Genomic DNA, 24,188 nt, shown 5'->3' with positions numbered 1-24,188 from the left:
GGCCTTCTCCTGGTCCCTAGAACAGGCTCCCCACTCCCACCCCCTTCTAAGTTCTTTGTACTTGTTATTCCCTGTGTCTGGAACACTCTCCCCTCAGAGCTGACTGGTTTCTTCAAAACATTCAGGTCTCAGCTCAAATGCCACCTCTTCAGAGGAGTCATCCTTGAACATCTGGTTAAAGTAGCTCCTCCCCCCATTGCTGCCTTATTTTTTTTTTTCATTGCACTTTGCACTAATGGTATTTGCTTATTTGTGTATGTGTTTGTCTTAAGTTCCACATAGGCAGGGTCTTTGGCTTGTTTATCATTCGAAACAACATCTCAACTAGGGCTTGGGAATTAAGTGGTGGAGTTCCAAGTCTTTTAATACGGGGGTCGAGTAGTTTTTCCTTGGCAGGAGCTTCTTTTCCTGGATAGCCTCTTAATAGTCTGGAGTGCGCAGCTCATAGTTATTAGGAAATGTTTGCACTTTGGAAAAATGTCCTTGGAAATCTCTGCCTTTTCTGAGTCACAGATTGTATTTTAAATTGTTCTAGAAGGAAAGGTGTTTTAACCCAGTTGTAGTGACTGATAAGTGTTTTCTTTTGAGCACATACACACACACAACTCTTAGAGTATTAATTGATATGGTAATGCCCTGAGCTCGTGTGATATGAACTGTTTTAAAAATAAAACAGTAGATATATTAGCTGCGACATGATTATAACTGCCAGCAAGTAAGGATCATAATAAAGAAGTGACTTCCTGACGTGTTTAGGAACACCAGCAACAGCATGCTTCATAAACTGGCTTAGATTTGGTATCTTTCAGACTTTTAGTTACCTGCAGTGTACTGTAATTTTCATTGTTTTTGAGCAGTGATAAGCACTCACAATTGAATGGTGATGTTCTCCATACCCAAGTCAAAGAGCGGCTGAATTCTTGTTTGTTGAATTAAATTGAACTCTTAGCCTGTAAGTGTAAATTTTTTGCCATACACTTAACAATTCAAACTGCTTCTGCTAAAATGCTTTTGATACAATGGTAAGAACAGGATGAAAAAAATGCATTTATGTATACATGATCTCAGTTATGTTAAGTGTAGATTGAAAGCAGTCTCCAAGGAGGTATGTTAGCCTGTTCATATTGTTAAATGGACAAGAGGATTATGGCGGATTTTTCTTAATACTTTTCTGTATTGGGCAAACAGGCATATGGGAATGATTTATGGTTGGGGCCTGAAGCTGTGCCCAGCTCTTGGGTGCCCTGTACATCCCGTATGTGAGGCACAGACCCATGGCAGATTGTCCTGGCCCCTGCTTGTGATTGAACCTCTAGTAGGAAGAGCTACTTTACACCAGTACAGCCTAAAAGCAGAGGTCCAATCTTTTGGCTTCCCTGGGCCACATTGGAAGAAGAATTGTCTTGGGCCAGACATCAAATACACTAATGATAGCTGATGAGCAAAAAAAAAAAAAAAAGTTGCATAATGTTTTAAGAAAGTTTTCAAATTTGTGTTGGGCATTCAAAGGGCTGCATGTGGCCCATGGGCCACAGGTTGGACAAGCTTGGCCTAAAGTATTCCTCAGGGTTAAGTCAGACTGCAAACATTTGTGTATTCATTCATTCATTCAACACTTTTGCACTAAGTGGTTGATTTTGCCAGCCATATTAGTTACATTAAGCAGACTATTAACCAAAATGGACATGGCCCTGAACTCACTGTTTCTGGTATACTAGAGAAATACTTATACTATTAAGTTGGTGCAAAAGTAATTGTGATTTTGCCATTGAAAGTAATGGTCAAAACTGCAATAACATTCACGCCAACCTAATACATATTCAGGCAATTTCAACTTGTGATAAGGGTTATGAAGGAAAAGTAGCAGATGCTATCTGAGAGCACAGAGCAGAGAAGAACCTAATTTAGGTTGAGAGTTTCAGGTAAGGCTAAGACCCAAAAACCAAGAGGAGTTAGCCAGATAGAATAAGAATATACCAGACAGAGGAAGCTGCATGGCAAAGGCCAAGAGGCATAGAAGAGTGAAGAACAGAAGGAGACCATTGTGGGTCTGATGCAGCTGAGCTAGGAAGTATTGGCCCAAGATAGAAAGGTAAACAGGAGGGGGCATGGTTCTGGGAGCTGCAACTTAGAAAGCTGTTTGTGTCCAAAACAGGTCAAAGAGTTGCTGAGGACAAGGGGTGCAACCCCCTAATAACAAAAAGTCTCCTTGCTTGGATCTCCACACACATTCAGAGTGTTTGTTGTGGCCTCACAGGATTTTTTCTAAGGCTAAGTAAGCGTGGCCAGAGGTAACTGGATGCCATTAGTGCACATCACCACTACAACTTCTGTAAAAACCTGGCCTCTCCACACTGAATGTCAAAATGTATTAAACAGTGCATGCTCTGAGAAAAGTGAAGGCATGCTAGATCCAAGCATTTAAGTTAGATTGGCCATCCACCCCAAGAAACAAATGTTCCAGTAATCTGTTAGTTGGGGTATACAGTGTTGTATTCTGTTTATAATTCTACCACCAAGTTTTTGGGATGGGGTGTCTTCTTCTATAAAATAGCATTAAGTAAGCATTTCAATGAGGTCCTTAATGTGAGGCATGATGTAGTAAACACATTAGCAGTCTTTTTTTTGGTCACTTGTTTCTTACTCAAGAGAAACATCTTGGTTGAGGGCGTGGTGGCTCACGCCTGTAATCCCAACACTTTGCAAGGCCAAGGCAGGCGGATCATTTGAGGCCAGGAGTTTGAGACCAGCCTGGCCAACATGGCGAAACCCTGTCTCTACTAAAAATGCAAAAGCTAGCCAAGCGTGGTGGTGCGCGCTTGTAGTTCCAGCTACTCAGGAGGCTGAGGCACGAGAATCACTTGAACCTGGGAGGTGGAGGCTGCAGTAAGCCAAGATCACGCCACTGCACTCTAGCCTGAGTGACAGAGCAAGACTCCGTCTCGGAAAAAAAAAAAAAAAAAAAGGAAGAAACATCTCTTTAATTATTGCCAGTGTAAATTAGTGTGAAAACAGAGATCCTGTAGCCTGCGTTCATGTCTGTGTGGACATACTGCAGTGCAGCTGATACCTCATTATTGTCAGCATGCAGTTGTACTAGGAAATTTTCACATATGATCATAGCTCATTACTGAAACCCAACTATTTTAAAAGAAATGCCCTTGAGTCATAGGCTTGATTTATTGCCATGGTATTCTCTGATAAATGGTTAATGGTTCTTCCCCTAAGTGAGCATACTTCATTTGCCATCTGTTTAAAATCACTACAGATTGAAAAGTAGTATATTGAACTCTAAGGACGTAATCTCTTTCTTACACTGGAATTCTGAAGAAGAATGTACTGAGCATTACTTACTCTTTCTTTCTTCTTAGATTCTTCTTAATCCTTTGGTGAAAACTGAGACACAAGATGGCCGCAAATAAGCCCAAGGGTCAGAATTCTTTGGCCTTACACAAAGTCATCATGGTGGGCAGTGGTGGCGTGGGCAAGTCAGCTCTGACTCTACAGTTCATGTACGATGAGGTAAGTGTTAATTTTATAATGGATCAAAGTTTAGGCTTTCAGAGAATATTTCCCTAGCTTAGTTTTGGTGCTATTTTGTATGGATTCTTTGAATCCTCGAAACTATTAATAATTTTTTTTCATTTTTGTGTTTAGAGCCATCTGTACATGACTTGATTTTACAAATCAGGAACTTACGGTCCTTAAAATCCTCATGCTTTAAACACAAAACTAAACTAAAAGCAGTGCCTCTTTTTTTAGTAATCTAACTTTAGCTTTTTTGTTTTTAGGTTTTATTGGAGATTCCTACCTTTAATTAATGGAAGTGGTGGGTATAGTACTTTATAGGTTAACATATATAAAGTATCTTTTAGGCCAGGCGTGGTGGACCATGCCTGTAATCCCAGCACTTTGGGAGGCCAAGACGGGTGGATCACAAGGTCAGGAGATTGAGACCGTCCAGGCTAACACGGTGAAACCCTGTCTCTACTAAAAATACAAAAAAGTAGCCGGGCGCCGTGGCAGGCACCTGTAGTCTCAGCTGCTCAGGAGGCTGAGGCAGGAGAATGGCATGAACCCGGGAGGCGGAGCTTGCAGTGAGCTGAGATCACACCACTGCACTCCAGCCTGGGCAACAGAGCGAGACTCTGTCTCAAAAAATATATATATATATTTTAATAAACTTGATGAAAAAGTCATTATTGCATGTTTGGCATGGCACTACCCTCATCATTAAACAGGCTGTGTCTCTAAAATTTATAATTACTACACAGGTTACAGATTTGTATGCCTGTATTCATTATCAGACTTCATCATCCCTGAGTTAAGGTGTAGCCTCTATACAGCAATGTAGTCTTTCCCTGGAGGACTGTTATCAAGTCTTAATGATGATTTAAGAGTTGGTAATCCAATGTGAGCATTCATCCTCACTTCTGTTTTCTCCCAATAAAAGCCAGGTTTTATGGTTGCAGAGAACTTAGTCCTCGTAACAATCTTGTGTGGGAGATGGTGGTATCCCCATTTTACAGATGTGAAAACAGAACCTCAGAGAGTTACCCAACTTGCCCAAGAAAAGTGACCTGTGATGAGCAACAAAGTATTAAACCTGGTCTTTTGATTAAAAATACCTCTACAGACTTTTTCCCACCCCATGTCTTTATCTCTTTTTTTACCTTTTATTTTTTTTTAAATAGAGACCAGGGTCTCGCTCTGTTGCCCAGCGTGATCCTCCCACCTTGGACTCCCAGAGCTGGGATTACAGGTGTGAGCCAGTGCACCCAACCCCCCATGTCTTTTTCTATTGCCTGTGTCCCACCATTCTTTTTACATACATACATAAAACCCTTAAATCTATCAGTTGCCACGCTTGTTAGTGAGCGGATTAAAAAGTTTAGGGAAGGCGTAGGCAGGAGAATCACTTGAGCCTAGGAGCTTGAACCAGCTGGCAACAAAGTGAGACTCTGTCTCTATAAAAAAATTTAAAAATTAATTGGGCATGGTGCTGCACACCTGTTTTCCTAGCTACTTAGGAGACTAAGGCAGGAGGATCATTTGCATTGGAGGTCACAGTGAGCAATGACTGTGCCACTGTACTCCAGCCTAGAAAACAGAGCAAAACCTCTGTCTCTTTTAAAAAAAAGTTTATGGAGAGAGGATTGAAGTTGTACTTTAAATGAAATTACTGATGTATTCATTCAATTCTGTTTTTCATACTGTTTATTTAAGAGCTAATCTTTTCTCAGACTAACCCTTAAATCGGTCTCCTCTTGACAATAAGGAAGCCAAAAGTAAGAATATTCACATGCCTAACCTTTTTTTTTTTTTTTTTTTTTTAAGGTAATGTCTGTCGCCCTTGCGGTGGTGCAGTCTCAGCTCACTGCAACCTCTGCCTCCCAGGCCCAAGCAATCCTCCCATTTCAGCCTTCCAAGTAGTTGAGACTACAGGCATATGCCACTATGCCCAGCTAATTGTTGTATATTTTTGTAGAGACGGGGTGTATCCATCTCTTCTCACAGTACTATAAAGAATTACCTGACACTGGGGTAATTTATGAAGAAAAGAGGTTTAATTGACTCACAGTTCCGCAGGCTTAACAGGAAGCATGACTAGGAGGCTTCAGGAAACCTACAATTGTGGCAGAGGGTGAAGGGAAAGCAAGTACATCCTCACATGTTGGAGTGGGGTTGGGAGTGGAGAGAGAGAGCAAGAGAGAGAGATGTGCACACTTCAGAAACCATCAGATCTCATGAGAATTCACTATCATGAGAACAGCATGAGGGAAATCTGCCCCCATGATCCAGTCACCTCCCACCTAGTCCCCCCCCAACATGGGGAATTACAGTTCAACATGAGATTTGGGTGGGGACACAGAGCCAAACCATATCACAGGGTTTTGCCATGTTGCCCAGTCTGGTCTTGAACTCCTGGGCTCAAGTGATCCACTCACCTCAGCCTCCCTGACTGCTGGCATTACAGGCATGCGCCACCACACCCAGCCCACATGCCTAACTTTTAATGAATGACTAAGCCCATTAATAGCATGTAAATGTGGTGGAATGTTATTTAACTTTTACAGTTACAAATACACTGTGTCCATTTTTTAAATAATTATTTATTGAGTATCTACCATATACCAGGCACTGTTGTAGGCTTTAGAGATACAATGATGAGTAGCATATGCAAGGTCCCTGCTCTGAGGGGTTAAATTCTAATGACAGGATATAGTCATAGCAAATAAATAAGAACATATCCGATAATGAAAATATTTACAGGAACTAATAAAAAACCCACAAATATCTGTCTATAAATGAACACGTGCTAACAATGATATCAAAAGATAGGCCAGGCATGGTGACTTACACCTGTGATCCCAACACTTTAGGAGACCAAGGCAGTAGGACTGTTTAAGCCCAGGAGTTCAAGACCAGCCTGGGCAACATAGTAAGGCCTTGTCTACGTACATACACATGTACTTATCATCTGTCTGCCTGCCTACCTACATACTGGTTTATCAGGGTATATTAAAGTGAGATTTATGGGGCTGCCGATAGGAGTGGGAATGTAAAGTTGTTTAATTGTACTATTTAAAAAATCAAAAGTTTGGGAAGAAGTCTCATAAAGTTTAAGGTTTGACTTTTATTGAGTAGTATAAATCACTTTATTTACTTGGTTCATTTTAGAAAAAGAAAGGATTTAATGATACTTTCAGTGCTTACCAAAATATTGACTTTTATTTCCACAATTCTAGCATGAAAATTTATATTCAGAGTCACATAGAAAAAAGATTCTTACAAATTTGGTAAAATATATGTGTAACAGTTTTTGCAGGTATTGTGTTTTAAGGAAGAAAAGCTGTTTTCAAGCTGTAAAAAGCCTAGAGGTAATAATTCAGCCCTCTCTTTTTGCAAATGAGGAAACCTACAGATTGTCTAAAATTAAAATTAATGTAGTTTTTACCAATGGAGGAATCTGGGCAAAGGGTATACAGAACTCTTCTTGTACTATTTTGGCAGCTTCACATGAATTTATAATTATTTCAAAATAAGCAGTTTTGAAACGTAAAAATAACAATTAAAAAATTGGTGTGTTTTTATCTTTTCTAGTTCGTGGAGGACTATGAGCCTACCAAAGCGGACAGCTATCGGAAGAAGGTAGTGCTAGATGGGGAGGAAGTACAGATCGATATCTTAGATACAGCTGGGCAGGAGGACTACGCTGCAATTAGAGACAACTACTTCCGAAGCGGGGAGGGGTTCCTCTGTGTTTTCTCTATTACAGAAATGGAATCCTTTGCAGCTACAGCTGACTTCAGGTATGTCCTAGAGTAATGTTGCTTGTGACATACCATACAACAATTTCTTCCCCACACACAAGTAGACAACTAGAGGTTCTAACTTGTTAGTCTTTTACTCTAATTGTGTTTATTCCCTTTTTGATATTAGTATATGACTCTCTCTACTGTGTTATGTACACACGGTTAGGATACTTTGCATAGTCTTACAGCTATTCCAGTGTCACCTGTATTAGAGTTTGATCTTGTGACAGCTTCACTTACCCAGAGTCTCTATGAGTTACTGAAGTATTTCTCTTTAGTGTAAACTACTACTGCCATAATAGTTCATACTTGAAGCACATAGTGGAGCTTACCCAGGTGTTACAGCTTTCTCTGTTAGTCACGGTTTCTTAGCACCTATATAATGTTCAGCAGACACTTTGCCATCCTCCTCAAAATATAGATGCCCTAATAGCACAGGCTAATTTTGTTTGTTTGTTTTTCTTATTACATGGGAACCTTCAGAATGAATGAATTTTTGAATAGAAATAATATCTCTGTAGATGGGCACACTAGATTGTTATATAATATTTTTAATATTTATTGTTTAATCAAAATCTGGAACCCATTTGGTTTTAGAGGAGGTGGTTTTGGTGAAGGGGAAAGAGGTACTCCTCTATAAGAGAAATTTGGCATAGAGTAAATCCTCTTCACAAGTACTGCATATATTTAATAGTAATCATGGTGAAAGTTGACATAGTTTTTGCAAGAAATCATGTGAGTGGTAGGAAGCATCATAGCACTATGTAGTGCTGTACATCTTAGCCTGCATCACCCAGATACCATGCTTATTTGGCATTTTGTTTTCTAAAAGGATGTTTAAGACAAATACAAATCAGTGAAGAATGGCGTTTACTTTCTCTGTGACCCATAGTCTGTGCAGCCTATAGTCTATTCACGTTAGAAGAACTGAGAGTTCAGTTCCAAAGAACTTCCTTTGAGTGTTGAATGTATTCGAATGTTTGCTACATCATGAGTAATCAAGTGAATGAAGTAATAATAGTAGTAGCACTACCTCATACTCATGCAACACTTACCAGGAGCCAGACTGTTCTAAGCATTCACATATATAAACTAGTTTCTCAAACAACACTGTGAGGTAGATACTACTGGATTTCATAGATTATAAGATGTACATTTTAACAGCTCTAAGGGCTATGTCTTATGATATGGCACCATACAGTTATAATTGCCAGCATTTTTTCTTGGAGTCTATAAAATAAGATTGAGAACAGTGATGTCTTAAATTTGACTTTATTTTAAAAAGCGACATCCAAATTTATAAATGAAGAAGCTGAAATGCAGGGAGGTTAAGTGGCTTGCCCCAGGTCTTGCAGTCAGGAATAGCATAGAGTTAAAATCCAGGAGGTCTGCCTTTGTATTCTCGTGGTATCTAATGTACAAGTTCATTGTGTGCTTTGGAGTTGGATTTCTCAGACCTGGTTCTACTTCAGTGTGACTCTGAGCAAGTTAACATAATTTCTCTGTGTATCAGATTCCTCATCTGTAGGACAAGAATAATAATGATACTAACTTCATAGGTTTAGGTAAGGATTAAATGAGAAAATATGTAAAGTCCTGAAAGTGGTGTTTGGCATATTGTGAACACTGAGTAAAATGTTAGTGGTAGTAGTGTGGTGGTGGTATTTAGGAAACATTGTCTAAGAAGCACAGAATAGAATAATCTGAAAATAAGGGAAGAAGGTTTTTCCCAATTTCTCAAGCATCACTAATAGAATGCCTGCAGCCAGGTGCAGTGGCTCACTGCAGTAATCCCAGCACTTTGGGAGGGCGAGGCAGACAGATCACTTGAGCTCAGGCGTTCAAGACCAGTCTGGACAACACGGTGAAACCCCGTCTCTATGGAAAAAAGAAAAAAAAAATTAGCTGGGTATGGTGGTGCGTGCCTGTGGTACAGTTGTGCTACTTGGGAAGTTGAGGTGGGAGAATTGCTTGATTCCGGGAGGTTGAGGCTGCAGCGAGCCATGATCATGCCACTGCACTCCAGCCTGGGTGTCAGGGAAAAAAAAAAAAAAAAAGACCTGCAAAACCAAGTGTACTTTGCTGATTTGCCATTCTAATATCCCTTTAATTTTCTCATTTTCTCTTATTGTAAAATACAGTCATCCCTCAGTATGGGGTGGGGGGGGATTGGTTCCAGGACCCCTTGTGGATACCAGCATCCATGGATGTTCAAGTCTCTTCTATAAAATGGTGTGGTATTTGCAGATAGCCTATGCACATCCTCCCATGTACATTAAGTCATCTCTAGATTATTTTTAATAGCTAATACAGTGTAATTGGTAGGTAAATAGTTGTTATTCTGCATTTTAAATTTTGTTTTACTTTTTGTTGTGGCATTTTTTTGGTTTTTGATTTTTTTTTTTTTTTTTTTTTTTTTTTTTTTTTTTTTTTTGAGACAGTCTGTCATCCAGGCTAGAGTACAGTGATGTAATTGTGGCTCACTGCAGCCTTGAATTCCTGGGCTCAAGTGATCTTCCTGAGTGGCTAGGACTATAGGTGCACACTACTACACCCAGCCAATTTTTTTTTCTATTCTTTATAGATATGGGGTCTCACTATGTTGCCTGGGCTGGTATTGAACTCCTAGCCTCAAGCAATCCTCCTGCCTCAGCCTCCCAAAGTGCTGGGTTTACAGGTATGAGCCACTGCACCTGGCTGTTTTGGGGGTTTTAAAAGATATTTTTTATTTGCAGTTAGTTGAGTCTGTGGATACAGAGGGCTGACTGTACTTATGTTCCTATAGCTTCAACAGCTCTTACTAATTTCAAAGGAGAGACATTTTTAAGGTAGCAAATTAGTGAACCTAAATCTTACAGATTTCCTTTTGTTCGTTGATTTTATAAGAAAACATTTCTTCCAGTAGATTAATAACATTTTTTAAATATTTATACTGTTCCATGCAGTTATAAGCACTTCACATTTAACCCTCATAGCAACTTTATAAGGAATGTATCATTGTTAGCTCCATTTTATAGATGAGGAAACTGAGGTAAGAAGTACTTTGCTCAGACTTACATGACTAGGAAGAGCAGAACCATGGTACTTTAAAGTTGATGACACTTTCACAGTGGATAACTTACCTCTCAATGCAAAATTTATGCTCGAGGTCTGACTTCCAGTAATTTCTGGCACATTTGGGTTTTAAAAAACAGTTGGCAGGACCCTTGATATGATGCAATAAGAATAGCACTCTCTTGTTATCTTCCTCCCAAGAACCAATAACCCTGGTTTAATCATGAGAAAAACATCTGACAAATCCCAGTTGAGAGACATTCAACAAACTGCCTGCCAGCAGTCCTCAAAACTATCAAGGTCATTAAAAACAAGGAAAGTCTGAGAACTACCATGGCCAACTCGAGGCTAAAGAGACATGACAAAACTCAATGTCATGTGGCAACCTGGATGGGATCCTGGAACAGAAAAAGGATGTCAGGCAAAAAGCAAGCACATTTGAATAAAGTTTGGACCTTAGTTGCTAATACTGTATCAATATTGGTTCATTAATTGTGATTCGTGTACCATAGTAGTAGAAGATGTTAACAATAGGGAAAACTAGATACGGGGTAAACAAGAACTTTCTGTACTATCCTTATAATGTTATTATTTCTTTTTCATTTTCTCTTATCCAGGGAGCAGATTTTAAGAGTAAAAGAAGATGAGAATGTTCCCTTTCTACTGGTTGGTAACAAATCAGATTTAGAAGATAAAAGGCAGGTTTCTGTAGAAGAGGCAAAAAACAGAGCTGAGCAGTGGAGTGTTAACTACGTGGAAACATCTGCTAAAACACGAGCTAATGTTGACAAGGTAACACGTGACTCTCTTTACTACTGCATCATGTTAAAATAGGTTGGTTTGCTTTAACTTGGCTCTCTTTTGTCTGGAGAGTCTATGAAACTTTCAAATAGAGATGTAAAGTATGTTGATTTTTATCATCCCTGAATGCTCACATACATGTTAGGAATTTTAGTTCACCTTCTCCTTAGCTTCCCAAGAGACGTTAAAACATAAGACACTGCAGCTAAATGTACCTTTTTTTTTTTTTTTTTTTTTTTTTTTTTTTTTTTTTTATAGCACTGATGGCATTCTTGACCTTTTTCCCCCCTTATCCTATTGAGTCTTTGAATAATTTAGAAGGAATTGTGTGAGTCCCAAGATTCCAGCACTGAGCATTCTTACCTCTGACCTGACGCCTACCCAACCCCACTTAAGTTCTTAAAAATAAGGATACCACCCAAGATGAAGAAGCCCCCAGATAAGATCGTTTTAAAATCTCTCCTGCCACTCTCCACTCCCCACCCTCAACTTTTGTTTTCTCCTGAAAGAGAAAGAAAGAAAAGGAAACCCTCTGACCTCCTTTCTTGTCTTCTCACTTTGTTCAGAGTGGCCCTTCCTGAAGACCAGATGTGGAACACCCACAAGTACATTTCATCCCACTACCCTAGACCAGGTCCAGTATCTAGAAAGACTGTCCACTGGGCTGAGGTAGCACAGGATCTTAAAGGCCTCCAAGTGTGGTCTCTCTTTAGCCTGCAAGTATCTAGGCTCTACAGTAGTGCCACTCAAGCTCTAATAGGCAAAAGAACTGCCAGTAAATCTTGATAAACACACATTCTTGGGTCTTATCCCCAGAGATTTGGATTCATTTGGTCTGGAATGGGGCCTGAGAATTTACACTTGTAGCAAGTGCTGCGTGTGCCTGTAGATTTATAACCCTGATCCAGAAAGTACTAGGTTAAAAAAAAAGTTCAAGATTTGCTCTGTCATTTTGCTGTAGGTCTTAAGACAGTGTCATTGCTGTCTTAAACTTACTAACTTTTTAGCACATTGTCAGATTCCTTTAGGTCTAACATATCTGTACAAAGTGAGTACTACAGATTTTTATTCAGGATACTAGTTTTTTCTAAGGTTGGGGCTAGAGCAAGTGTGTGTGTGTGTGTGTGTGTGTGTGTGTGTGTGTGTTTTGCTTAAATAACAAAGTTATTTCCCACAGTTCTGGAGGCTGGTAAGTCTAAGATCAAGGTCTTAGACAATATGATTCTGGAGAGGGCTTTCTTCCTGATTTGCAGGATTTCCTTATACCTTCCTGCTGTATCCTCACATGACAGAGAGAGAGAGATAGCTCTCCTCATTCTTAGAAGGATACTAATTCCATCATGAAAACCCTACCCTAGTGACAGAATTACCAAAAGGCCCCATCTCTTATTGTCATCACATAAGGAATTAGGGTTTCAGTATATGAATTTTGGGGTGACACAAGCATTCAGTCCATAGCATGCCCTTTTATAGTTTCCTGGAAACCACGGTTTCTGAACACAGTCAGTAGGGCTTGGGTATTTCAGTTAGCTTCCGTTTGGAAATGGGAACAAGAATACCTGCTTCATAGGATTATTGTAAAGATGAAATGAAATCACATATGTAAAATGCCCCAGCCTGTGCCTGACCTATAGTAAGTCATTAGAAAATTATAGATTTGAAGAGACAATATGTAGGGCAAATATTTTTAAAGTGCTAATGAAAATATATTTTAAAATTGAGGGTGTTTGAGGTTTTAAAAGGCAACATTGAACATTCTCATAGCATATATATACTTTCCTAATTGATGTCTCGAGTAGGTTGTAGAACACACTATAAAAACTATTTAAACCTAAGGGGAGTGGGGAAGACATGCTGACACTGGCAGTTCAAGATAGAAAGCTGTATTGTAACAGTCCTTGTGATCATCTGTTGGCATCAGAGGCCCTGGGAAGTATGGTGTCTGCATTAGCACAGCTCTTACGGACAGTGAGAGAAAGACCAAAAACCTAGGAAAAATGCCCCAAAAACAGCAACAGGCATGTCGTAGAAAGGAAACACAAATGGCCTTTGAACTGGAAGAGAGGTTCGGTCTCTTATAAAAAGGGAAGTACAACTTAAAAATATAGTGGAATGTCCTTTTTTTACCCGTCACTTTGGGAGAAAAAAAGCAAAGAGGTTGAGAATAGAATATACTGTCGGCAAGAGTATAGAAAAATAGGAACCTCTCATTTTGGTGGAAGGACAGTTTTGTGATATCCATCAGAATTATGACCCAACAATTTAAGTGCTAAAAATGTATTATACAGAACAAATTATGCACTCACGTATACATGTATGTTCAGTAGTAGTCAGTGAAGCATTAGTTTTAGAAGCAAAAGACTGGAAATATCCAAGTGTTCAATAATGGACTGGTTTAAATAATGGAGTATTGCCCAATACTCCATTGAAGAAAAGAAATGAAGATAGAACTAAATGTGCTGATATCAAATGATCTTCAATTATAAAGTAAGTGAAACAAAGTACAGAGTGGGGTCTGTAGCTTGCTGCCATGTGTTTTAAACACACATACATACACATTATCTATGTACACATCATAAGGATATGTAAGACTCTGGTACCTGTGGTTGTCTCCAGAGAATTAAGTCACAGTTTATGCACTTTTCACTGTAAATACCCTTGTGAACTTTTTGCCATATTCATGGACACTTGGCCCTCAACACCGATTTCAGCTGCGCAGATTTTTTTTCACAGATGGAGTCTGCCCTCCATGTCATTGGGCTCTGCGTCTACAACTAGATACAAACAGAATACAGCAGGATGTGAAACCTGCATATGCGGAGGGCTGGCTTTTTGTATCCATGGGTTCCGCAGGGCCAGCTGCGGGACTTGAGTAGGTACAGATTTTGGTATCTGCAGGCATCCTGGAACCAATCCCCACAGATACTGAGGTACGACTGTATCACTTTTTCAAAAAAATAAAAGTATAAGACTGTTTTAGTTACTATGGCTGTATAACAAAGTACACCCCAAAACCTTTCTGGGTAAAACAGTCATTTATTCTGCTTATACATTCTGTGGCCAAGAATTTGAACAGGGCACAGTGGAAATGGCTTGGCTCTGCTCTACAGTGTCTGCTGCCTCAGCTGAAAGCTTCAAGTCTAGGCACTGGAAATACCTAAAGTTAGGTTCTGAAGGCTTGTTCGCACATGTCTGGCTCAGCCAGATAATGCTGGCTGTTATCCAAGGATGCCTCAGTTCCTCTCCAGGTGGGCTTCTCCATGTGGCCTTTTCCACATGTGCTAGTTTAGGCTTCCTCACAGCACAGTGGGCAGAGTCTCCAAGGGCAAGTGTCACAAGAGAAGAAGAACCAGGCAAAAACCATACAGCCTTTAATGACATAGTCTCTGAAGTTACGCAGCATTATTTCTACCTCGTTCTACAGGTTGGAGGTAGTCACAAAGTCTCACCTAGGTTGAGAAGGAAGGGCAGTAGACTTCACCTCTTGATGAAAAGTGGCAGGATTCTGGGAAAGCACATAGGAAGCATTGCTGTGGCCAGTTTCAGATAATACAGTCTGCAGTCAGTGGTCACCTGTCCAAAACAGAATTACATTAAACGAGGCTGCTTGTAAAGTGAGGTGGAAATCCATACTGAAGAATGTAATTTCGTGTACTGCTACATCCTGCGGAGTGGCTAGCAGATAAAGTACCTCAGTGGCTACATAAAAGTCATTTGCAGCAACTATTCAATTTCCGGGATTAGGTTATACTTGTGTTCGTGGTTGTTCTCCTGAGAAAATAATCTAATAATCAGAAAAGCTAATATTTGTTTGTACTTATAAGAGCCAGGCACTGTGATAAGTACCAACCATTTAATCCTTAATTATGTGAGGCATAAATACTCTTCCGATGCTCACTTTTTAGACGAGGAAGCTGAGTTGTGGGAAGATTACATAACTGGCTCAAGGTCACGGGGTTTGTGGTGGCATCTGCAGCCTCTGGGTCTGGCCAACTCTGGTTATAACATGCTCACATTCTTTCCTCACTGTTTTACTCAGAAAAATGGTTGGGGCCAGGTGCGGTGGCTCATACCTATAATGCCTGCACTCTGGTAGGCTGAGGCAGGCAGATTACTTGAGCCCAGGAGTTCGAGACCAGCCTGGGCAACATGGCAAAACCCTATCTCTACAAAAAATACAAAAATTAGCCAGGTGTGGTGGCGAATGTCTCTGTAGTCCCAGTTACTTGGGAGGCTGAGACAGGAGGATTGCTTGACCCTGGGAGGTGGAGGCTACAGTGAGCTGAGATCACACCACTACCCTCCAGCCTAGGTAATGGAGCTAGACCCTATCTCAAAAACAAAACAAAACAATGGTTGGAATAGCTAGTGTATCTCCCATTTCTTATGTCATCCACTACTAGAAGCCTGATCACAAATTTTCAGGAATAGGAAGTGTTATTCCCTTTTATTAAATTGTGACGTGTCGTGCTTTGTCGCAGAACAAATGCTAGCTCTCCGTAAGATCATTGGCTCATGCCTTATCCTCATCTGGATGCCAAATAGACCATTAGGTGGAAGTTTCAAAGATGCAGATTTAAAATCTACTTATGAAAAAGTGTCATAGCCACCAGAGATGGGGCATGGCATATCTCAGGAGGCCATGCTTGTCACAGAGGAATCACCCCAAGGCTCGAGGAACATCTGGGCAAACCTATTGTGTACTCATTGGATTCATTCAATGACCTTGTTAGTATCCTAGCTAAATGCTCTGGTTCTTAATTCACGACTCCAAGGTTGCTCTTGATTTTAAGGAACATTCTGGCAGAACAGAAAGAAGTTGAGCAAATATTAACAGATGTCCAAAGGGGGAGTGTGATTTATTATGTCAAGAGAATCAGTTTTATGTTGAGGGAAGAATGTTGGTAGAAATACACTGTATTTTTTGGAAAAGATATTTGGGTTTTTTCATTGTACAAGTAATACATGGATACATGCTTATTATATAAAGAAAAATTCATAATACAGAAACATAAGGAGGAAAAATGAGTCACTTTTCTCCCATATTTCATTCCCTTCCCCTGCCTTTCAGTAGCCAGTGCTAACACGGGTGTGTCTTTCCAGACGTTAAAAGCAGGCATACACATCTCTAAGGGAAAGTTTGCATTTGCTTGTTTTTCCCCCTGTATTAATAGGATTTGTGCATATTTATACACACACATATTTTATATCTGTATATATAGTGCATATTTCTGTGGTGTGCTTTTAAAATTTTATGACAAATCTTATAACTCTTCCATGTCACCGCATATAGATGTATCCACATTCCTTTCAAAACCACAAAGTATTCCATGGTTAGGCTTTTCCATAATACAGCTGTTTTCCTATTAATGACATTTGTTACAGCACTGTTCACAATAGCCAAGATACGGAACTAACCCAAGTGCCAACAACAGATGAATGGATAAAGAAAATATGATATATACACACTATAAAATACTATTCAACCATTGAAAAGGATGAAATCCTGTCATTCAAGGCAATATGGATAGAACTGGAGAAAATTAAGTGAAATAAGCCAGGAAGAGGCAGTTAAACACTGCATGTTCTCATTCATATGTAAAAGCTTAGAAAAGTTGATCTCACAGAAGTAAAAAATAGAACAGAATACTAGAGGCGGGAATGGGAGGGATAGGTAGAGATTTGTTAAATTATACAGAATTACAGCTAGATATGAGGAATGAGCTCTGGTGTACTACACTACTGTAGATGACTATACTTTACAATAATATATAGTTTCAAATAACCTGAAAGGAGGATAATGAATGTTCCCAACACAAATAATAAATGATTGAGATGATGGCTGTGCTAATTACCCTGGTCTTATAACTGTACATTATATGTATCAAAACATCACGGTATACTCTGTGAATATGTGTCAGTTAAACAGACAAAATTCAATTGAAAATAAAATCAGAAATTAAACCTTCATCCAGTTTCCTTTTCATAGTGATTTATCTGCATTAGAAAGCAATACTGGGAGTATTCCAATGATTACATTTAGTTAGAATTGAGACCTCCTGTCCTAGCTAGTTAGCCAGAAACTTGAAAAAGAGGTCTTTTGAAATTCCTAGTCTCTGGGGAAATAGAATCACAACCAGTCGGGGCAGGAATTCATGGGTTTTATGTCATCGTTGTGTTTCATTCTGTTGCGTACTGTGTGTGTGTGTGTGTGTGTGTGTGTGTGTGTGTGTTTTATGCTCAGTTTTTCCCTTTAACCATTTATGCTCCTTTATGTTGGTCGTATGTCCATTTGACTCAGTCCATTCATCTCTGGTAGTTTCCTTGCTTTCTGACTTAAATTTTATGCTTCTTGCTGCAGATCAGAAATCAGCCATTCATCTGAGGAGCTCAGGTTCTGTTTAGGAGGAGTGGTTTCTGGCAGCCACAGCATAGTTACTTAATTTGCTTGCTGGTATTGTGTTGTCATTTTTTAGTGAATAGTGCTAGGAAATAGGTATTATTAAAAGAAAAAAAATGTGATCATGTTATTTCCAATTCAAATTTAACGTTATAAATGTTTACATCTTTGATTTTGTATTTATATCTTTTCTCTTACACTGAAAATCTTGGTTCCTAAATTACATTAACATTAACATAATTCCTCCCTTGCATTAGTCTTCAGTGTATATAAAATAGTTCCAAAAGAGCAACATTGCTGTCACAAACAAACTACAAAATGAAGTTTGGCTGGGTGTGGTGGCTCACGTCTGTAATCCCAGCACATTCAGAGGCTGAGGCAGGCAGGTCACCTGAGGTCAGGAGTTTGAGACCAGCCTGGCCAACATGGCAAAACCCTGTCTCTACCAAAAATACAAAAATTAGCCGGGCATGGTGGCGCACATCTGTAATCCCAACTACTCGGGAGGCTGAGGCAGAAGAATCTCTTGAACCCAGGGGGCGGAGATTGCAGTGAGCTGAGATCGTGTCATCGCACTCCAGCCTGGGGCACTCCAGCCTGGGCAACAGAGAGTCTCTCAAAAAAAAAAAAGTTTAAGATTTGTCTTTGTATTGTTTTGTTGGAATTTTGTTTCTATTTTTATCCTTAGCATCTATTCTAAAATAGGTACTTTCTATGCTATGTCTTGTAGACCTTTGAAATAATTCCTCTGTCACCATCTTGGAATATAGTCAGTCTTACTTGTTTGTGTTTTTGTTTGTTTGTTTGTTTGTTTTTTGAAACGGAATCTCACTCTGTTGCCCAGGCTGGAGTTTAGTGGCATGATCTCAGCTCACTGCAACCTTCACCTCCTGAATTCAAGTGATCTGCCTCAGCCTCTCTAGTAGCTGGGATTACAGGCATATGCCACCATACCTGGCTAATTTTTTGTATTTTTAGAAGAGATGAGGTTTCTGTATGTTGGCCAGGCTGGTCTTGAACTCCTGACCTCAGGTGATCTACCCACCTCAGCCTCCCAGAGTGCTGGATTTTAGGCGTGAGCCACCATGCCCAGCTAGTCTTACTTGTTTAAATTTGATTTTCAATTTTTAGGATTTGCTATTTTATTTTTTTTTTTTGTTTTTTTGAGACTAAGTCTTGCTCTGTCACCCAGGCAGGAATGCAGTGGCACGATCTTGGCTCAGTGCAACCTCCACCTCCCGGGTTCAAGCAATTCTTGTGCCTCAGCCTCCCGAGTAGCTGGGATTACAGGTGCCCTCCACCACACCCAGCTAATTTTTGTATTTTTAGTAGAGATAGTGTTTTGCCATGTTGGCCAGGGTATTCTAGAACTCCTGACTTCAGGTGATCTGCCCGCCTCGGCCTCCGAGAGTGCTGAGATTACAGGCGTGAGTCACTGCCCTGGCCTAATTTTATTTTTGAGTATGTAAACCACCTGTGTCTCTAAAGTAGAAATTCTATAACAAGATATACTCAGAGATGCCTCACTCTTCCTTGTACCCTCCTCCCTTCTTCTTGAAAATAAAATTGATTATTGGGGTTTGGTTTATTATTTCATTGTTCTTTGTCCAAGGGCAAACAAATACAGGTGTACTCCTACCCTACACACACGCACACAGGTAGTGCTCTATCTGCTATTGTGTATGTTGCTTTTTTCAGAGATGCGTTAGGAAAGGCCACATCAGTCATGACATACGCACTTTACTCACAGCACTCGTTATCGCTTTCATATTTCTTGCTTATCTTTAGTCTTACTGGGTTTTGTAATTCTATACGTAAAAACTTATTTTTTAAATCCAGAATTCAAAAGTGATCATAAAAGTTATTCCTCCTTTTATCATATACTCTCAGCTGTTTATGTGGAGTGTGAGTGTATAGCCTTCCAGACCCTTCTGTGTTACAGAACAGAGGAATTTCTTATTGAAATTTAACTTTGAATTGTTATATTCATAATTTTTTTAGTTACTATGCTAATATCTCATTATTTACCAGTTCCTAGACATCAGACAAAAACTGATAAATTCGCACATATAGAGTAACAGACAAAGCTTTTTCTCCATTTTTAGAAATGAAGCTGAGGAAACCAAGTTATGAAATACCAAATTATTAAATATAAAGTTAAGCATATATTGTTAAATATAAATTAATAAAATACATTTATTGATTATTAAAGTACTTCAGTATAATCCATTGAGTTTTATCTTTGGGGCTATCGTCACCTTGTAGCACTTGATAGATTTTCATCTCAAAAACTGGAACAGAAAGATCAGGTTTTATTACATATGAACATTTTTACCATAAAGTGTAATTCAGAAAACTTCCTAGTTTCCTCCTTTTTTCAAGATACTGGGAGAATCAGGCTTTAGTTGTATGCTTTCCACTCTCTACTCCAAACAAGAGCTCTTAAATATTTATACTTCTGTTATCCCCAAAGTTTACTGCTGTGATTTGGAGAAGTACTAAGTTCATATATCTGTTTGCTTTATTGATCCTATTTTTTTTCTTTCTAGGTATTTTTTGATTTAATGAGAGAAATTCGAGCGAGAAAGATGGAAGACAGCAAAGAAAAGAATGGAAAAAAGAAGAGGAAAAGTTTAGCCAAGAGAATCAGAGAAAGATGCTGCATTTTATAATCAAAGCCCAAACTCCTTTCTTATCTTGACCATACTAATAAATATAATTTATAAGCATTGCCATTGAAGGCTTAATTGACTGAAATTACTTTAACATTTTGGAAATTGTTGTATATCACTAAAAGCATGAATTGGAACTGCAATGAAAGTCAAATTTACTTAAAAAAGAAATTAATGTGGCTTCACCAAGAAGCAAAGTTCAACTTATTTCATAATTGCCTACATTTATCATGGTCCTGAATGTAGCGTGTGAGCTTGTGTTTCTCGGCAGTCTTTCTTGAAATATTAAATAAAGAGGTGAGATGGGGGTGGGGAGTGGGAGGAAAGGCGACTTCCTCTGGTGTTTATTATAAAGCTTAAATTTTATATCATTTTAAAATGTCTTGGTCTTCTGCCTTGAAAAATGACAATTGTGAACATGATAGTTAAACTGTACCACTTTTTTTAACCATTATTATGCAAAATTTAGAAGAAAAGTTATTGGCATGGTTGTTGCATATAGTTAAACTGAGAGTAATTCATCTGTGAATCTGCTTTAGTTACCTGGTCAGTAACTTAGAAAAGTGGTGTAAACTTGTACATGGAGTTTTTTGAATATGCCTTAATTTAGAAACTGAAAAATACCCGGTTATATCATTCTGGGTGTGTTAACTGACACCAGGGGTCCACTGCCCCGTGTGTACTGGTGAGAAAATATATGCCTAGCATGGAGTACAGCTTTTGTATAGAAAATTCTTGAGAAGTAACTGTCTGCTAGGAGTCTGTCCAAATTTAAAATGTGTGCCATACTCTGGTTCTTGAAAATAAGATTCCAGAGCTCTTTGATCGCTTTTAATAAACTGCAAGGTCATTTTAAGTGAAGGGCCAGCCTATACTTGTAAGATAATTTTCAACTGCGAGGATTCAGCACGTTCTGTTTGAATGAACCCTCCTCTTCTTGAAGATGCTGGTCCCGGGAAATCACTTTCTGCCAGTGGTGAGCATGTAAGTGTTAAGTTTTTAATCTGGGAGCAGGGCGCAGGAAGAAAATGTCAGTAGTGCTAATGCATTTTGCACTAGAACACTTCGGGAAAATATTCATGCTTGCCATCTGTTCATTTCTAAATTTATACTCATGAAGTTACAATTTGATACAGGAATTATTAGTAGTAATTCTTGTCTGTTCATGTACAATGAAGAACACTAGCTACATTTTCAGAAGTTAACATCAAGCCGTCAAACCTGGGTATAGTGCAGAAAACGTGTGGCACACACTGACCACACATTAGGCTGTGTCACCATGGTGTGGTGTTCCTGCTGGAAGAATTCTGGCACACTACTTGGGGACATAATTTCAGTCGGAAATACGCCACTGTCAGAATTTTTCCCCCCTCTTTGCAGTGGGGCTAGGACAGTTGATTCAACAAAGTATTTTTTTCTTTTTTCTCAGTCCTAATTTCAACAGGTCAAAGATGTGTTCAGGCATTCCAGGTAACAGGTGTGTACGTAAAGTTAGGAACTCACTCTTTAGATATTACATCCAGCTTCTCATGTTAAATATTTGTCCTTAAAGGGTTTGAGATGTACATCTTTCATTTCGTATTTCTCATAGGCTGTGCCATGTGCGGAATTCAAGTTACCAATGTAACACTGGCCAGCGGGCCCAGCAATCTCCATGTGTACTCATTGCAGTCTTATTTAACCAGGGGTCCTAACCACTAACATTGTGACTTTTCTTTGAGACCTTTCCTCTCCTGGGTACTGAGGTGCTATGAAGCCAACTGACAAAGATGCATCACGTGTCTTAGGCTGATGCCACTACCCGATTTGTTTATTTGCAATTTGAGCCATTTAAAGACCAATAAACTTCCTTTTTTAAAATGTTTGTGGTGTTACTTGATGTTTATAATATAACATGTAATATTCAAATGTATCAACGCGGGTGTTTTTACCAAACAGCTACATCTTTTGAGCTCTCGGTTCGGAGACTTCTTTTGTGTAATGCCAGATTTCCTAAATAATAGTGTCAGCATTGCTAAGATTTAATCAAGGCTCAGAAATGGAGGGACTCGTGTACAACTGCATGGAAGATGTTCTATGCGGCCATGAAATGACAAATGTGTACATTACTTTTAGAATGCTCCAAACTCTAGAATGAATAGGTGACAGCTTTATATTCATTTTCTGATCAGAATGACCCCCAGAGACAATTTACAAATTGTGGGAGGAATGACACCCTGTACCATTTCACCAAGCTTTGGGCCAACATTTGATGTCTGGAGGGAAGCGTGGCCTATTAACTATCGAATAGCCTGCAAGTTAGAAACAATCTGGCCCAATATTGAGCACAACCTTTCAAAATCCAGTTCATTTTAATTGTGTAACTTTCATAAGCAGTGCTAGAATGAGCACATTTAAGTTATAATTGGCATAATTTTAAATCTCATTGTGTGTACACATTCTTAACTCCAGTATGGAGTATGATGTTAAATACTGTGCTCTGGTTGGGCACCGTGGCTCACACCTGTAATTCCAGCGCTTTGAGAGGCCAAGGCAGGAGGATTGCTTGAGCCCAGGAGTTTGAGACCAGCCTGGACAACATAGCCCCATTTACAAAAAAAATTTTAAAATTAGCCAGACATGGTCTTGCTCACCTGAATGAGTTAGAAAGTCATGTCTCAAAATTTTGTGAGAATGTAAAAATTTGGCAACTTTGCATTACTACCTTAAGCTATCAAAGCATTTACTAAAATTTCTGTAGAGGTTTCAGAGTAATCCAGTGTTAGAAGTCTCCTTTAGGCGAAGTCTGTAATCCCAGCACTTTGGGAGGCCGTAGTGGGCAGATTGCTTGAGCCCAAGAGTTGAAGACTAGCCTGGGCAACATGGTGAGACCTCATCTCTACAAAAAAATCAAAAAATTAGCCAGGCATACTGACATGCGCCTGTAATCCCAGCTACGAGGGAGGCTGAGGCAGGGGGATCGATTGAGCCCAGGATTTTGAAGCAGCAGTGAGCTATGATCAAGTCACTTCAATCCAGCCATCGGGAACAAAGTGAGACCACAACTGTATTTAAAAAACAAAAACCAAAAAAAAAAAACCTCCTTTGGTGTCGGAAGTCAAGAATGGCAGGTCAGTAGAGGTCTTTGTGCCTTTAGTATTCAATAGATTTTGATGAACTGCCTGCTCTGGGTTCGGCTGGGAATATGCAGGTGAAGGACAAACAGGCATAAGGGACAATTGCAGAGATTCATACTGAAGAAAGTACCCCATGTATAAGGAGAGGAAGTGAAGTTTCAAAAAGATTAGAGTTTGTCTCATTCTCCCCCTATTTCTTAATGATCGTCAATCCATATAATATTAGCAAACAGTACACCTGACGTGCAAGATACTGTATTTTTGTATATCTAAATTTAATACTTAACCCAAAGAGGTAGATAGTGCCATTAACCCTTATTTTGCAGATGTTGGAACTGAGGCATAGAGAATTTGAATAACTTGCCCAAGGCCACAGAACTGGTCATTATTAACTGAGATTGGAAGCAAAGTAGTCTGGCCCTGAGTCCATGCTCTTATTAGTCACTGCACAGTGGAGAAGCAACAGAATGGAGCTCAGATTACAGTTAGTTATTGCCTATACTAAAGTAGGAAACACCCAAGATTTCCCCAGGGCCGCAGCCTGTTGAATGACTGAAAGCTTGCAGATGTTGCTGTGTGAATGGGAAAGAGGCTTCCTGTGCTTGCAGCCTGGTTGCTAAGAGGATCAAGAGCCAAGAGGCAAAACCTTGTGCAGAGCTCAGCTGTGGAGCCAGGCCTGACTCTGCTTTTTCCATAATATCAGTAAAAAGGCAGCATTCCTTTGGCAGCCCAGAGCTTTCCTCCCATATTTTTTTAACTGCAAAATTGTTTTAGTCCTCTACTCTAGCAGTTCTGCATGTAGCTACTGTAGACAATGCCTGTGGATGCA

At 39.4% G+C, this 24,188-nt stretch overlaps 1 protein-coding gene across 3 annotated transcripts in view; it reads left to right on the top strand.

Annotated features, from left to right (window-relative positions):
* RALA (RAS like proto-oncogene A) overlaps positions 1–22,103 on the top strand; it is an 81,993-nt gene extending 59,890 nt beyond the window's left edge. For all 3 annotated transcript variants that reach the window (XM_005549751.4, XM_015447512.4, XM_065542095.2), the window contains 4 exons: positions 3,372–3,522; positions 7,105–7,313; positions 10,988–11,162; positions 20,121–22,103. In XM_005549751.4, the coding sequence (XP_005549808.2) occupies positions 3,409–3,522; positions 7,105–7,313; positions 10,988–11,162; positions 20,121–20,243 (621 nt within the window). In that variant the 5' untranslated portion in view covers positions 3,372–3,408 and the 3' untranslated portion in view covers positions 20,244–22,103. The remainder of the gene's footprint in view (positions 1–3,371; positions 3,523–7,104; positions 7,314–10,987; positions 11,163–20,120) is intronic.
* The last annotated feature ends 2,085 nt before the right edge of the window (positions 22,104–24,188 follow it).

This window comes from Macaca fascicularis, chromosome 3, assembly GCF_037993035.2.
Source record: "Macaca fascicularis isolate 582-1 chromosome 3, T2T-MFA8v1.1".
In the NCBI taxonomy this organism is placed as follows: Eukaryota; Metazoa; Chordata; class Mammalia; order Primates; family Cercopithecidae; genus Macaca; species Macaca fascicularis.
The sequence above is the reverse complement of the archived record's forward strand: the minus strand, read 5'-3'. Positions and strand labels throughout refer to the sequence as shown.